At 31.8% G+C, this 15,757-nt stretch overlaps 1 protein-coding gene and 1 pseudogene across 1 annotated transcript; one reads left to right on the top strand and one right to left on the bottom strand.

Moving 5' to 3' along the window:
* Window positions 1-361: 361 nt before the first annotated feature.
* On the bottom strand, window positions 362-4,878 carry LOC106423997 (ATP-dependent DNA helicase pif1-like). The gene has a single exon (XM_048746251.1). It carries the CDS (start codon window positions 1,307-1,309, stop codon window positions 416-418), a length of 894 nt encoding a protein of 297 aa, XP_048602208.1. The 5' UTR covers window positions 1,310-4,878; the 3' UTR covers window positions 362-415.
* Window positions 4,879-10,788: 5,910 nt separating this feature from the next.
* Window positions 10,789-15,509, top strand: LOC106423996 (annotated as a pseudogene).
* The last annotated feature ends 248 nt before the right edge of the window (window positions 15,510-15,757 follow it).

Here is a 15,757-nt window from a genome sequence, read left to right as displayed (position 1 = left end):
TAAGTTTCAATTTCTTTTTTGAAATGAAAGCATTGTATGTTCCAAAATGTCTGAAAAATTGGTGAATATCGAGTTTACCCAATTGTTTAAAATCTAAAAGAGTAGCTAAGTATAATAGACAATGTAAGAAACAAATTAAGTCTTTCGCAGATCAGAAGTTGTTGAGGTTCATAAGAAACCAATGGCCTGAAATTGGTTGAGAATAAGTTAGTTAGCATAAGTTTAGGTAAATACAATAGTATTGCTATTTATATGAAAATGTTCCTACTTGGCTTAGCTGAGAAAAAAACCTACGTGTAAGTCCCTTCTTTATTGGCTTGTATCATCGCTTGGTTGATATGTCGGGCATTGCTTACCTGTGAATATAGTATTTTATCAGAAGACTTCGAAAAATGATGGGAGTAAAAACTATAAGTTATTTTAAATTACCTTTGGCGGGAGGAAGACCTTTGAATATTTCTTTGTAGACTATGTTCTTCACTTTCAGATGTTGGGAATCTTCGGTTTTGATGATCTTTAATTCTGCTTTGTTAGTGACACGTGAGAGGGCCACATAAAGTTGACCATGAGAGAAGACCGGTTTAGGCAGATATAAAATGACCTCTTTTAAACTCTGGCCTTGGCTTTTGTTGATTGTCATTGCGTAGCACAATCTGATAAGAAATTGCCGCCGACGTAATATGAACGGTAACTTTGTTTCATCATACAAAAGCACAATTCTTGGGATCAAGACCTCTTCTCCAATGTGGGAGCCAGTGATTATTTTGGCCTTCAGAACGCGATCGCCAACATGTGTTAGGATCATTCGTGTACCATTGCACAATCCCTTTTTCTGATTTATGTTTCGCAGAAGCATAACTGGGGCACCAACTTTCAGAGTTAGTTTGTGCGAAGGCAAACCCGAGAATTCTAATGAGTTGAGATACTCAAAAGAGTATAATGTATCATTTTGATCTGATGTAGTATCTGATAACTCAAAACTGTCTGAGCTGAAGTAATCTCTTGATACCCCGTCGGTCCGTGAGATGGTGTAAGCATTGATTTCATCGACGGTTTCACTACGGGGTGTGAGGATAGCTTTATCAGTATAGGAAGTCTGGGAATCCATCGGTTTGTTGATTTCCCCATATGCGGCATCAACAACTCCTTCCAATGGGTCAACAAAACCTTGACGAATCAAAGATTCATCGATATCTATGAATTGATCATGGTAACCATCATCCTCATATTCTTGTCCTGTCTCAAGACGACCTTCCCCGACCTTGAGAAGCCACTCGGAAAACTCTTTCTCATCCTGATTGACTCGCATATTTTTTTTCAAAGAGAACTTTTGTCAGCTATTCCATAGATATGAATGGCTTATCAAAGCTAATACATTATCAGCTCTACTACCTTGTGGAATGACCAGTAGGATCTATCTGAAATCACCACCTAACATAACTGTTTTGCCGCCAAAAGGCTGATTCTTTGCGGGTGGATTTTTCATAGACATTATGTCCTTCAAAGTCTTGTCTAATGCTTCAAAAGCATGCTTGTGTGTCATAGGTGCCTCATCCCAAATTATGAGGTCCGTTTCCTCAATTAGTTCAGCCAGCATTGTACCTGGTTTGATGTTGCAGAGCTTATCTTCGTCGAGCTTCAACGGAATATTGAAGCGAGAATGAGCTGTTCTCCCGTTTGGCAGTAGCAATGCGGCTATTCCCGAAGAAGAACTTGTAGGACGATTTGTTTTCTTGAGCGAAGTCTGGATATAATAGTCTGGTATAGGAATGTTTTTCCTGTGCCCCCTGCGCCATATACAAAGAAAAGTTTTCCCTCTTTTTTATCAAAAGACTCTAAGACTGATTCATAGATCGCACGCTGCTCCGCATTAAGTAAGTTGTACTGCTTATCATGTCTTAGTGTTTCTTGACACAGTAATTAATGTACTTCTTGACACAGTAAATCTAAATTAATGTTAATGAGATATGGGATTTCAAATATAGTAACGATTATTTTTAATTTCTAAATATAGTAACATAAGACCCTGGAGCAATAATTAATTTTTTTAAATTCACAAACCAATAACAAAGGAATCTCAAAATTTAATAACTCCTCTAAATTCTTTGGCCAATAACCCCCTTACATCTCCTCATCCGTAAAGTAGTATCCTATATTATATTTTGTTTCTTTCATATTTTAGTATTATTTTGCTTATGTTTCATTTTATTTTATATTTATAATTTAGTTTATGAAAACAATAATTTTATTGCTTTTGTTTCGTTTTTATCTTTACTTCATAATTTATTTTATATAAGTTTTTTGCTTACTCTCATGGATTCATTTCCACGAAATATACTTTAATTAAACAAAACAAATACACAACTTTTTTTTTTTAGATCCAAGCTTAATTTATATAGACATACACACTTTCGTTAATCCCCCTTATTATATAACATGTAATATTTCTTTCTAAGACTATTAACTTTCTAATACCTATTGATTCAAAAATCTCTTTAAATCTTCTCATCCCGCGCAGGGCGCGGACTATATCTAATAAGTTTTTCAGTATTTTAGTTTCTATATATTTGCTTTAATTAATATGTATAAATCATGTTTTCTGTAAATTATTAAATATAAAATATGTATTAATGATATCTTTGTTAATTATTGGACCAAAAGAGTCTTGAAATTATATTTAACAATAGGGGATCAATATACATAGAGACATCTCAAGTGAAGTGGAAAGTAATGATATTCAAAATTAAAAAGACAGTTTGGTAAACAAAAAAAGTTAAGTAAAGTTGGAGAAAAATATTTATACAAATTTGAATTATTTTTAAATATTAATACAAATGGTAAAAAACAATGTTTACTATTTTTTTATAAACATATCATAGAGCCAATAACTTTAAATTTGACTTGTATCCGTGATCAACCCAATAATTTGGTTATTGGATATGCAATCCAATTTTTTTCTTCTAAAACCTGTTATTTAAAAATCTGTTAAAACCTGCAAAAATTCGTCTGGGACAACTGATAGATGAATTTTATTTAATTTTCTGTAGTTTTTTAAATTAGTTGATTCATTTTTTTTTCTTTAGTCATATATAATACTCACTAATTTATTTGATTTCTGATTATTTATCTTGTGAATAAAAATTCACTATACATCTAAAAATTAAGTGAATAAAAATGAATATAACGAAAATTAATTAATGTGATTTGAAATTTTTTACAATTAGGAGAATTTTTTTTTAATTTTATTAAATTTATAAAAAAAATCATAATTTCCATAATATTCAAATACACAGATAATGTAACTTTGGTCAAAACACAAAATTTTATCATAGACTATTATGATATTTTATGAAAAACTAATATCACGACTAAGAAAAAAATATGAGAAAAGTAGATTGAAGTTGTAACGGGAATGGATGCATAACACTTTATTGAACTCATTATTTATGAATTTTAAATCGTTTATGACACACTAAAAAGTATATAAAAGAAAAGCAACCCGATGGCACATAAGAATTATATCTCTGTGAGACTTGTTAGAGTAATAAATCAGCGTGGTTATTTCAGTAAGAGAAACCAAGTTAGCTTAAAGATGCGACTACCATACCAATCAAGCTAAACACTTTGAGCTACAAACTAAATATTTATGAAAAGAGAGAACATGCATCTCACAGGCCAAGCAATTGAAATTGCAAACAAACCATTACTGCAGAAAGAGGAATATCTTCTCAAATGCAACCGGTAAGAGTTTTAAGCCTACCTCTTCCGCTGGCTCTCGCCTACATAAAAGTGGATGGCAACTTTATTTTTGTTAAAGGGATAGTAAAAAGGATATAAGAAGTAATGGGAATGCAGCATCAGAATACCTTATTGGAAGCGACGGATCACCTTGGTCGTTCAAAAAAAAAATAGCGATGGATCACAGCATGATATATGTCCGACCAAGAATCGTTCTCATCGGATCGGAGTTGGAGAAGTAGTTCGTGAGAGACGTGAGTAAGATATATAGGGTGAATTTGGTGGAATTAAATCGTTAAGTTGCCATTGGAGTGTTATAGTAATGAGGCTTTGATGAATCGAAGTGGTGGAGAAGCCGTTACGCCGGAGAATCAGAACGTCGAAGTTCGAAATACGAAGAGCAAGAGACATGTCGTGTTAGTACAAATAAGAAACTTAATAGTTTTGATGAGCTTCCTATGCGGCTCAGAATGATGACAAAATGAATTACATGGCCTGCTTTAATAAATTACATGGCCTGATTTTGCTGCAAGTTGGATTTGTCCGTGGAATTTAGAAGATCAGATTGTCTGACATGGCAAAACTATAGAACATAATTGGTTGAATAAAAATGCACACGTGGACTGCTTAAGAGTTGAGTATATTCCCCTTTTAGTATTGTTAGATAATTACTATCATACTTAAAAGATAGAGAAAATGGCCTCAAATAGCGTGAAACCAAGTTTTTCTTTCCAATCTAGCTTTTGAAGCTCAAAATCACAAAACTATATTTCATTTAATGGGAAAATCGCATTTTAAACCCTGAGAGTGTCATATTCTCGCACTTTAAACACTGAATGTTTTTTACGAACACTTTAAACTTTGAAAGTGACATTTTTATCTTAACAAACCTCCAATGCAGTTTATTTGTTTACCAAGTCAACTAGGTGACATGTACTGTTCATTTTGTGATGACGTGTCGGGTTTTTTCTTCTTTTTTTTATTTTTTTTAAATAAAAAATAAAATACATAGAAAATTCGAAAAAACTTAAAAAAATCAATTTTTTGAAAAATTCAAAAAATATAAAAATAACATTTCAAAATTAAAAATAAAATAAAATATTTTTCAAAAAAATAATCCAATTATAAACTAATAAATATATATAATATAATAACTTGAATGGTAATACTAGATTCTGGTTTTTTTTTTATCTATTTTTTATTTATTAATACTTAACTTATTAAATTTTTGTGAAACTAGAAAAAATCTCATAAACCACTTAAAATGTTTTTGACCTTAACTAAAATATCGTAAGTTAGTTTGAAATATAATTAAGAGATATAGAGGTATGCTTCTAGATTTGTATATGTTAGGTTTTGGTATGAGTGGAGCTTCTTAGATAAGTAACATATATTTTATTTTTTCTAAAGTTTGATTAGTTATTTATTTAATTTCAAAGTTATTTACTATTTTTAAGAACTTCACTTATAAGTTAATTTTTTTTTAAACAAAGTTAAAATTACTAAAATAAATATCATTTTAATAAATAATACCAATAATAGGTTTAATTTTGAAAAGTTAACAAGTTAAGTATTAATAAATAAAAAAATATCAAAAATATCAAAAATATCAAAAACCAAAAACCAGAATCTAGAATCACCTTTCAAATTATTATATTATATATATATTTATTGGTTTATAATTGGATTAATTTTTAAAAATATTTATTTTATTTTTATTTTGAAATCTTATTTTTTATATTTTTGAATTTTTAGATTTTTTTGAATTTTTTTGAATTTTTTTGAATTTTTTTGAATTTTCTACGTATTTTATTTTTTATTTAAAATAAGGAAAAAAAACCGACACGTCATCACAAAATGAACAGTACAGGTCACCTAGTTGACTTGGAGGTTTGTTATGATAAAAATGTCACTTTCAAGGTTTAAAATGCTAGTCAAAAACATTCAGTGTTTAAAGTGCGAGAATATGACACTCTCAGGGTTTAAAATGCGATTTTTCCTTTCATTTAATATGTGACAATTCTCCTAAATAGACATGTTTAAGTTTATGTCTCAAAAATAGCCTCTCAAACTAAAAATCAGATTAATAGCCTTCATTAATAGATCAAAAGTCTAAACTACCCTTTCATTAATAAATCTTAAAAAGTAGAAAAAGAATCACTAAGGACTAGGACGACGAAAAGATTCGACGTCTTCGACGTCTCCACCATCATCGCCTTCTTCTCTCGACGACGCCGGAGATAAATCACGGTGAATTTACAGCCGTCGACACTCTTATCAGTCGAAAATCGAACTAAGCCATGTAAGTATTAAACATTTCCAATTCAAAATTAAAATTAGGGTTCTTAATTGAAAAATTGGATGTTTCGCAGATGGATATTTAATATTACCTTGTTTACTTTGAATTTTCAAACAGATAAACACATATCTCAAAGAGATTAGTAACTAAGTAACTCTCATCTCACTCGAAGAGTTTTTTTCCGTCTCTCCGCCAAGCCTAAGCTTCCATTTCTCTCCAAGGTACTCGCTTTCTTCCCAGTCTCTCAAAGAATTGCCCCTTTTGTGTTTTTATGTATTGTATTTGATCTTGTCTAGTAGTTTTAGGCTAAGCTTGTTTGTGGGATATGTCTCTGAAAGGCTAGTTTAATACCAATGATAACAGCTCATCTGTAAGGTCTTAATCCTATTTAGCCTCACGTCTAAGCATTTGATACGATTTGATGTTAACTTTAGTCATTTGAAAATTGCAGCCTAGTCATAGTAGATGCAACCCTGTGGTGAAAGGTCTATCTAACAAGGCAATATCCTTAGTTACTAATCTCTTTGAGATAAGTGTTTATTCATTTCTTTGATAAGATCGTTCTTTATTTTACTTGTTTGATTTTAAAAAAGATCTACAAACAAGTATCAGAGTTTAAACCACCTACAAAAACTCATGACCATCTACAAAATTTGGTAAGAAATTTTGAACACCCAATGACACATATAAATTTTGGTAAGATTGTTTTTTATTTTACTTGTTTGGCTTACGCATGTTGATATGTTTACCAGGCTCGTGAATTTGCTTATGACATTGTTAGTCTCTTTCTTGTGCTTGTGAAACTGTGTAGTTTTTTAAAATTTCAGGAATGATTTGGGTAGTTTCATGAAAGTTTTCCAGAAAATCCGATGTTAACAAATTTGAAAAACTTTTTGCTTGGTGTCTTGTTTTGCTTACACATGTTGATATGTTTGGCTGGCTCGTGAATTTTCTTATGACATGCTAGTATCTTTCTTGTGCTTGTGAAACTGTGTAGTTTTTTAAATTTCAGGAAGGATTTGGTTAGTTTCAGGAAGGATTTGGTTAGTTTCAGGAAAGCTTTTCAGAAAATCCGATGTTAACAAATTTGAAAAAATAATTTCTTGGTGTTTTGTTTGACTTACGCATGTTGATATGTTTGGTAGGCTCGTAAATTTTCTTATGACATTGTTACTTTCTTTCGTGTGCTTTTGAAACTGTGTGGTTTTTTTAAATTTCAGGAAGGATTTGTGTAGTTTCAGGAAAGCTTTTCAGAAATTCTCAGTATTCCTGAGTGTGACTGAGATGAGTTTGTTTGTGAAAATTTGTTGGGTTTTTTTTTTAGTTTTAGGAAGGTGTTTCAAACTTTCAAGATAGCTTTCCAGAAAATCGGATACTAGTAAATTTGAAGAAAAAAAATTGGCTTGGTTTTGCAAGACAGCAACGCGATGGGAGATTCAATACATGTCATGCTAAGACTATGTTTTTGAATTTTGATGTTGACTTGGACAAGTAAGAAGTTTGTAATGAATGATGACGACATTTGTTTCATTTAGGTTGTTATTAAAGAAATTTTAGGATGTCTTGAAGCATTGTCGGTAATTCTATTAAGAAAGTGTTAAAATTTGTTATCATTGTAAAGTACATATCCTACCTAGGATAGCTTATGGTACTGTTAGGATGGGTTTCCAGAAAATAAAATGAGTAAGCATAAGCCTTTACTCCAAAAAGGAATTAATTGTGAAAATAATAGGATTGAAACCGAGAACTCTCGTAAATGGAATCCTAGTGTGCAGCCGCTATGCCAAGGGTGTTATACTTGCCAAATGTTATAAATAAATCAATATAAACTACATATTTATATTTAATTAAAAACAGAAAAAATGTTTTGTTTCCAAAGGGAATCGAAGGTAGGTTTAATGTGCTATACAAGTTGTGTAAGAGTAGAGGGCTAGCCGCTAGGCTATGGTGGATATTCGTTTTCTAAAGAATGTGAACTTATTTATTCACAAAGATAAATATATCTTATCTACTAATATATGATGGGTTTTCAAAAATCTAATATGAAAATGAGATTACCAAGATACAAGACCACTAAGCCAAGGTGTTATATCTCAAAATGAGTAAGTTTTTAAAAGCAATATAAGCAATTCTCTTGCTGATTGATAAAAAAATTAAAAAATGGTCTGATTCCATTAAGGAAAAAGTGACCATAAAACATGATGTGAGTTTCATAATACATAAATATTAGTCTTAAAACATAAGAGGGGAGTTGATAACATCGGATTAATCATCCAATCAACTTTCCCCAAGCTTTGGCCACTCGATTACTTTAACCTTGACATTAGCCAAGTTTCATTAGGCTTCAATGTGCTCTGCTGTTAAGTCAAAGTTTTCAGCCTTGATAATGACATCAAGCAAATAAATTTGCGAAGAAATAGATTTTACTTTGCTTGAAGCCTCATTCCATTCAGATTCAGATTGTGTTTGTTTCTTGACCAAGCGGAGAATCGACTTGTAATGCTCTTCGGTTTCTCTTTTTTTTGTTAACCATAAATTTATATTATAAACTTGTAAAGAACTTTGGAATTTCTGTATGGGTTTCCAGAATAGTAGAATATAAGTGTGTTTCTTTCTAGCAAAGAAGTTTAACCTAAAAAAACAAAATGAGATCAAAAACTAAGGATTGATATATGCACATTTGGGAAATTTCAAATTGTGATTTGGAATTTTGGAGAAAAAAAAGCAAATATACATCTACCAGGATTCGAACACAAGATCTTTGGGGGAAGGAGGAATAAAGTGTTGCCACTAGGTCAAGTGTGTTTCAATTGTTTGGGGGAAGGAGGAATAAACTGATTTTTATTCAATTAAAAAAATAAAAAGCAATCCGATTCCAAAGAGAATCGAACGCGGGATGAGGCCAGTGTTTCAGTTTCATAAGAGAGGGGGTTTAGCCGCTAGGCTGAGGAGAATCATCTAGTAGAAGCTAAAACATAAATGTATTTAACTGTAAATTTTATATTATAAACGTTGGAAAGAACTTTGGAATTTCTGGATGAGTTTCTAGAATAGTTGAATATTAGCGTGTTTCTTTCTAACAAAGAAGTTTAAACTAAAAAAATGAAATCAGATCAAAAACTAAGGATTGATATCTGCATATTTGGGAAATTTCAAATTGTGATTTGGAATTTTGGAGGAAAAATGCATTTCAACCTAAATTCTATATTACATAAATTGAAAGCATCCAACTTATTCAACATAGGCTTCCAAAAGCTAATATATATGTGGTCAGTGCATATCACGTAACCAATAAATAAATAACACCCAAAAAATGACCAATAAAATATAAATCACCGACAAACCATTGAAATGAAAAAGAATAGAACACAAATAAATAGGAAACTTCATCATATAGTAGGAGAAGCAAATGTATCAATAGTTTGCTTGTTACAGCTAGCTGAATCACTAATAACCTGCAGGATTCAATTTGTTTGGAAGGTTTAGTACATAATCAGGAAGCCTAACCTGAATAGTCTAAGAAAGAAGAAAATCATACAAACAAAAACAAAAAAAACAAAAAGAAATTTGAAACGATATACCCGTTTTTCTCTCTGCACAGTAGAACCAAAAACTGGAATAGCATTCAAAAGAGGAGGAGAAGCAAATGTATCAGTAGTTTTCTTGTTACAGCTAGCTGAATCAGTAACAACCTATAAGATTCAATTTGTTTGGAAAGTTTAGTACATGATCAGGAAGCCTATCATGAATAGTCTAAGAAAGAAGAAAATCATACAAACACAAAGAAAACAAAATTAGAAACTATGTACCTGTTTTTCTCTCTGCACAGTAGAACCAAAAACTGGAATATCATTCAAAGGAACATGAGAAGCAAATGTATCAGTAGTTTGCTTGGTACAGCTAGCTGAATCAGTAATAACCTGCAAAGGTCAAGTTGTTTTGGAAGGTTTAGTACATAAATAGGAAAGCTTTCCTGAATAATTTAGTTGAAACAAAACAACAAACCTTAACACACAACCGACTACTCCATCAAATGCTCTAATCTTGGCGATAAAACTTCTGACCTGACGATTATTTCCCTATGGAGATTGGGAGAAAACCTTAACAATACTTTTCAAGTCCAACAAAATCCTATAACTCAAACTTATTTCTTCCTCTTTAAATCTAAAATCTTTGGAGACCATCTTCATCAAATCTTCGTACCGAAGATCTTCTTTTATGTAAATAAGAGATGCATTCCTATTCTTATCAACATTAAACTCCCACTAGAGAGATTCTTTTGAGCTCCATTGTCCACAAACACAAAAAAACTTCAGCCATAGTTCGAAAATATGTTAAAAAATCACAAGCAAATCTCAAAAGACCAACCACAGAGATATTTAAGTAAACTTGTGAGTCTAGAAGATGAAGATGACGACAATCTGATATTAAGTTTCAAAACTAGGAAATCCAATTGCAGAGACATTTACGTAAACTTGTGAGTCTAGAAGGTGAAGATGACGACAATTCAATCTTAAGTTTCAAAGCAACTAGAAAATCCAATCGCAGAGATATTTAAGTAAACTTGTGAGTCTAAAAGGTGAAGATGACGACAATCCAATCTTAAGTTTCAAAACAACTAGAAAATCCAATCGCAGCAACATATCATCAATTTATAATGAACATGAAATGATGATACCTTGATCAGATCGGAGACACGAGATAATGAGATATAAAGACGACGACGAATCGAGGACGATGCAGAGGCGCATATGACGACAGACGATGCAAGAGCGCAGACGACAACGGATCGAGAACGATGCGAAGGCGCCGACGATGGACGACAATACGGAGCCGAGACAGAGACAACAGACGGCGATAAGAAGACGACGGCACAGCTTCGTCGGAGAAGACGGCAAAACTTACAAAAAAAATTCAAAATGTTTTTCTTTTATTATTTAATAGTTTAGTTTAAATTGATTTGTGGGTAACCTGGTAATTTGCTATAATTAAATGAAACATTTCTGTCAAATTGAGCCTTGGAGTCTATATTGGGAAAAAAAAACTTGGTTTAGGGCTATCTAGGGTCATTTCTCTTTAATATGACCATTTGCCATTTTACTTTATCTTCTTCTACTGTATGACTTTTTTTTGGCATCTCATGTCCGCCGTCGTTATCTCCGGCATCGCTCATCTTCATTGTCATCATCTTCGCTGTCGTCATCTACGTCTGTCTCCCTCAGCTCTAATCGCTGCGCCGCTGATTATTTCGTCGTATCAAACTATCTCGTAGGCAATGGAAGACGGATATCGTCCTCCACGTTGATGTCGTCTCCAAGGTCTTTTCATTTTTTTGCTGCCGCTAAATCTGAATTTGCGATTTCTCTCTGCTCAAATCACTCATGTGTGAGGTTTATTCTGACTACTATTGTAATCTGTCCAAATTAATTGTGGAGAATCATCATATTGTTGCTTCCATTGTATTGAATCTCAATGATCAAAACTCTAAAATTCTTGATCACGGATTCATTTATCATGTTTAATGAGGAGAATTGGGTATAACTTCTTCTTAATACAGTCACCGCATCTCTGTTTTCTGGAACAATTAGATCAATCTATGATTCAATCATTGTTACTCTTTCTATGGCTACTTCATCTTGAGATTATACTGGATTCTCAATCACATATAACGATCAGTGTCTAAGCTGTGTGGATTTGATTGCGAGCTTTGATGCTAAAAATGTAATCGTTGAATTCATTTTAAGTGTTTATGGTTCACACTTCACACATTATAGAAATCTTTAACGATTTAAAATGTCCTTTGTGTTTTGTTTGTGTATAGAAGACACTGACCACATGTATTTTTGTTTGGTTTTATTGTCTTTTCAATCACGTCATGGAAAATCTTACCTCTTCAGTAAGGTGTACATTAATCTACTTTCATATTTTATTTGGGATTTTGTCATCCTCCTAATTGAAAATTGTTTTATTGCATGGTCAAAACTCAATAGGACTAGTTATTGCATTTTTACTAGTAGTCGTTTGGGTTTTGTGTGGACAGAGCTAATGTATATACTGGAAAGAAAAAAGATAGGATGATGATGCCCGGACTTCACACTGTTGTCAATATTTACTTCGTTAAAAGCGGCTTTTATGTTGGATGGAGATATAAGAAGAAAACATTCAATGCTTCTCTCTATTTTTTTTTTGCCTCTTGCCTTTGATTATCTAAATGTTTCTTGGTATCAACCTTTTGGTTGTTAATCAGGAGTTTGCTTTTGAGAAAAACCAAAAGTACAAGGAAGGAAAATCAGTTCTTGAAAGGTAACTAACGGACTAATACCAATCCCTGGTTTTGTCTTGTTTTGTTTTAACAAAGTATTTTCTGAGTTGAGATGTTAAATGTGTTTCATATTCTTGACATGTACAAGGTTTGAGACCTATAGAACAATCTGGATAACTCAAGAAGATGAAGCCGGAGAAAGTGATACTTATGATTGATTGATGATACTTCTTCTCAAATAACTCATTATCTTATTTGTATATTCTCTATTCCTTCAACTTTTGTATCATTCTTTTCAAATTTCTTTTCATATTAGGTTTTTGAAACTCATCCTAAATATGTTACATGCTATCCTAAATAAGATATATTAATTTTTGTTAATAAATAAATTATCAAACGAGTATCCACCGTATCCTAGCGGCTAAACTACTACTATTATCTAAGTTTGGACATTGTATCACAAATCTTATATGTAATTCAGACTCGTCCAATACTTATCAAACTATTCCGGAAAGATTTCCTAACTATGTTAAAAGCTATCCATAATATGTGATATGATTCAATACACTCATACTTTTGTTAGGATGAGTGTTATCCAACAAAAATGTATATTTACGTTTTAGTCTTTGATTTTGATGGTTTATTGATGATTACATGCATGATATGCTCGTACACACTTATATTTTGTTTTGGAAACCCATCCCAAACATGTCACATGACATCATACATAAAATATATTTAGGTTTGTTAGTAAATTCGTTTATGTTTTGATACTAACTGAGGATCAACCGTAGCCTACCGGCTAAACCACTACTCTACATTTGAATATACATGCCTCGTGTTCAATTTCCCTTGGAATCGGAAATTTTTATATTTTTTGTTTAAATAAAACGCTGTTGTTTATATTTTTTAAATGCTAGGCCCAACAGATATAACACTATGGCCCAACGGCTGCAAAATATGGTACCGTTTTCAAGAGTACTCAAGTTCGATTCCCAAGACTTGAAAAACTTTTCCAAGTGTTTTATGAGTTGAGATGATGAATGTGTTTCATATTCTTGACAAGTACAAGGTTTGAGGCCCAGATGGGAACAACATGGATAACTCTAGAAGATGAAGCCGGAGAAAGTGATACTGATGTTTGATTGATGATGCTTCTTCTCAAATAACTCATTATCTTATTTGTACATTCTCTACTCCTTCATCTTTTCTATCATTCTTTTCAAATTTCTTTTTGTATTAGGTTTTGGAAACCCATCCCAACTATGTTACATGCTATCCTAAATAAGATATATTAATTTTTGTTAATAAATAAATTATCAAACGAGGATCCACCGTATCCTAGCGGCTAAACTACTATTCTTACTGTTCTTATCGAGGTGTGAACATTGTATCACAAATCTTATATGTAATTCAGACTCGTCCAATACTTATCAAAGTATTCTGGAAAGACTTCCTAACTATGTTAAAAGCTATTCATAATATGTGATATAACTGAATACACTCATACTTTGTTTAGGAAACTCATCCTAAACATGTCAATTGCTATCCAACAAAAATATATATTTACGTGTTAGTCTCTGATTTTGATGGTTTATTGATGATTACATGCATATATGACCATGATTACGTGATATGCTCTTACACACTTATATTTTGTTTTGGAAATCCATCCTAAACATGTCACATGGTATCATACATACGATATATTTAGGTTTGTTAATAAATTTTTTTATGTTTTGATACTAAACGAGAATCCACCGTAGTCTAGCGGCTAAACCACTACTCTATCTATATTCGAATCATACATGCACAATTTTCCTTGGAATCAGAATGTTTTATATTTTTTAATTAAATAGAAAGCTGTTGTTTAATTTTCCTTTTTAAAATGCTAGGAGTCAGTAGATACACAAGGTTTTGTCTTGTTTTGCTCTTGAGAGGTAAGTAATCGACTAATCCAAATCCCAAGCTTTGTCTTGTTTTGTTTTAACGAAGTTTTTCTGAGTTGAGATGATGAATGTGTTTCATATTCTTGACAGATACAAGATTTGAGGACCAGATGATAACAATCTTGATAGCTCAAGAAGATGAAGCCGGAGAAAGTGATACTAATGATTGAATGATGATGCTTCTTCTCAACTAACTCATTGTCTGATTTGTACATTCTCTACTCCTTCATCTTTTCTATCATTCTTTTCAAATTTCTTTTCATATTAGGTTTTAGAAATCCATCCTAAATACGTTACATGCTATCCTAAATAAGATAGATTAATTTTTGCTAATAAATAAATTTTCAAACAAGGATCCACCATATCTTGACGGCTAAACTACTACTCTTATTACTCTTATCTAGGTGTGGACATTGTATCACAATTTTTATATGTAATTTGGAATTGTCCAATACTTACCAAAGTATTCTGGAAAGACTTCTTAACTATGTTAAAAGCTATCATGAATACGTGATATGATCGAATAGACTCATACTTTATTTTGGAAACTCATCCTAAACATGTCAAAAACAATCCAACAAAATATAAATTTATATTTTAGTCTCTGATATTAATGTTTTATTGATGATTACTTTCATATATGAACATGATTACGTGATATGCTAGTACACACTTATATTTTTTTTTTTTGGAAACTCATCCTAAACATGTCACATGGTATCATACATAAGATATATTTAGGTTTCTTAGCAAATTCGTTTATGTTTTGATACTAACTGAGGATCAACCGTAGCCTACCGACTAAACAACTACTCTATATTTTAATCATAAATGCATCCGCGTTCCACTTCCCTCGGAATCAGAACGGTTTATATTTTTTAACTAAATAAAAAGCTATTGTTTATATTTTATATGCTAGGCCCAACAGATATAACACTATGGCCCAAGGCTGCAAAATATGATACTGTTTTCAAGAGTACTCAAGTTCGATTCCAAGGAATTGAAAAACTTTTCCAAGTGTTTTATGAGTTGAGATGATGAATGTGTTTCATATTCTTGACAGGTACAAGGTTTGGAGCCCAGATGGGAACAATCTGGATAACTCAAGAAGATGAAGCCGGAGAAAGTGATACTGATGATTGACTGATGATGCCTCTTCGCAAATAACTGATTATCTTATTTGTACATTAATTCTCTACTCCTTCATATTTTCTATCATTCTTTTCAAATTTCTTTTCCTATTAGGTTTTGGAAACCATCCTAAATATGTTACATGCTATCATAAATAAGATATATTAATTTTTATTAATAAATAAATTATCAAATGAGGATCCACCGTATCCTAGCGGCTAAACTACTACTCTTTCTATCCTTATCGAGTTGTGGATATTGTATCACAAATCTTATATGTAATCTAGACTCGTCCAATACTTATCAAAGTATTCTAGAAAGACTTCCTAACTATGTTAAAAGCTATTCAGAATATGTGATATGATTGAATACACTCAT

The sequence above is a fragment of the Brassica napus genome, chromosome C1, assembly GCF_020379485.1.
Source record: "Brassica napus cultivar Da-Ae chromosome C1, Da-Ae, whole genome shotgun sequence".
In the NCBI taxonomy this organism is placed as follows: domain Eukaryota; kingdom Viridiplantae; phylum Streptophyta; class Magnoliopsida; order Brassicales; family Brassicaceae; genus Brassica; species Brassica napus.
The sequence above is the reverse complement of the archived record's forward strand: the minus strand, read 5'-3'. Positions and strand labels throughout refer to the sequence as shown.

Coding starts and splice junctions, on each gene's coding strand:
- LOC106423997 (XM_048746251.1), bottom strand. CDS start 1,309: ATGCGAGTCAATCAGGATGAGAAAGAGTTTTCCGAGTGGCTTCTCAAG.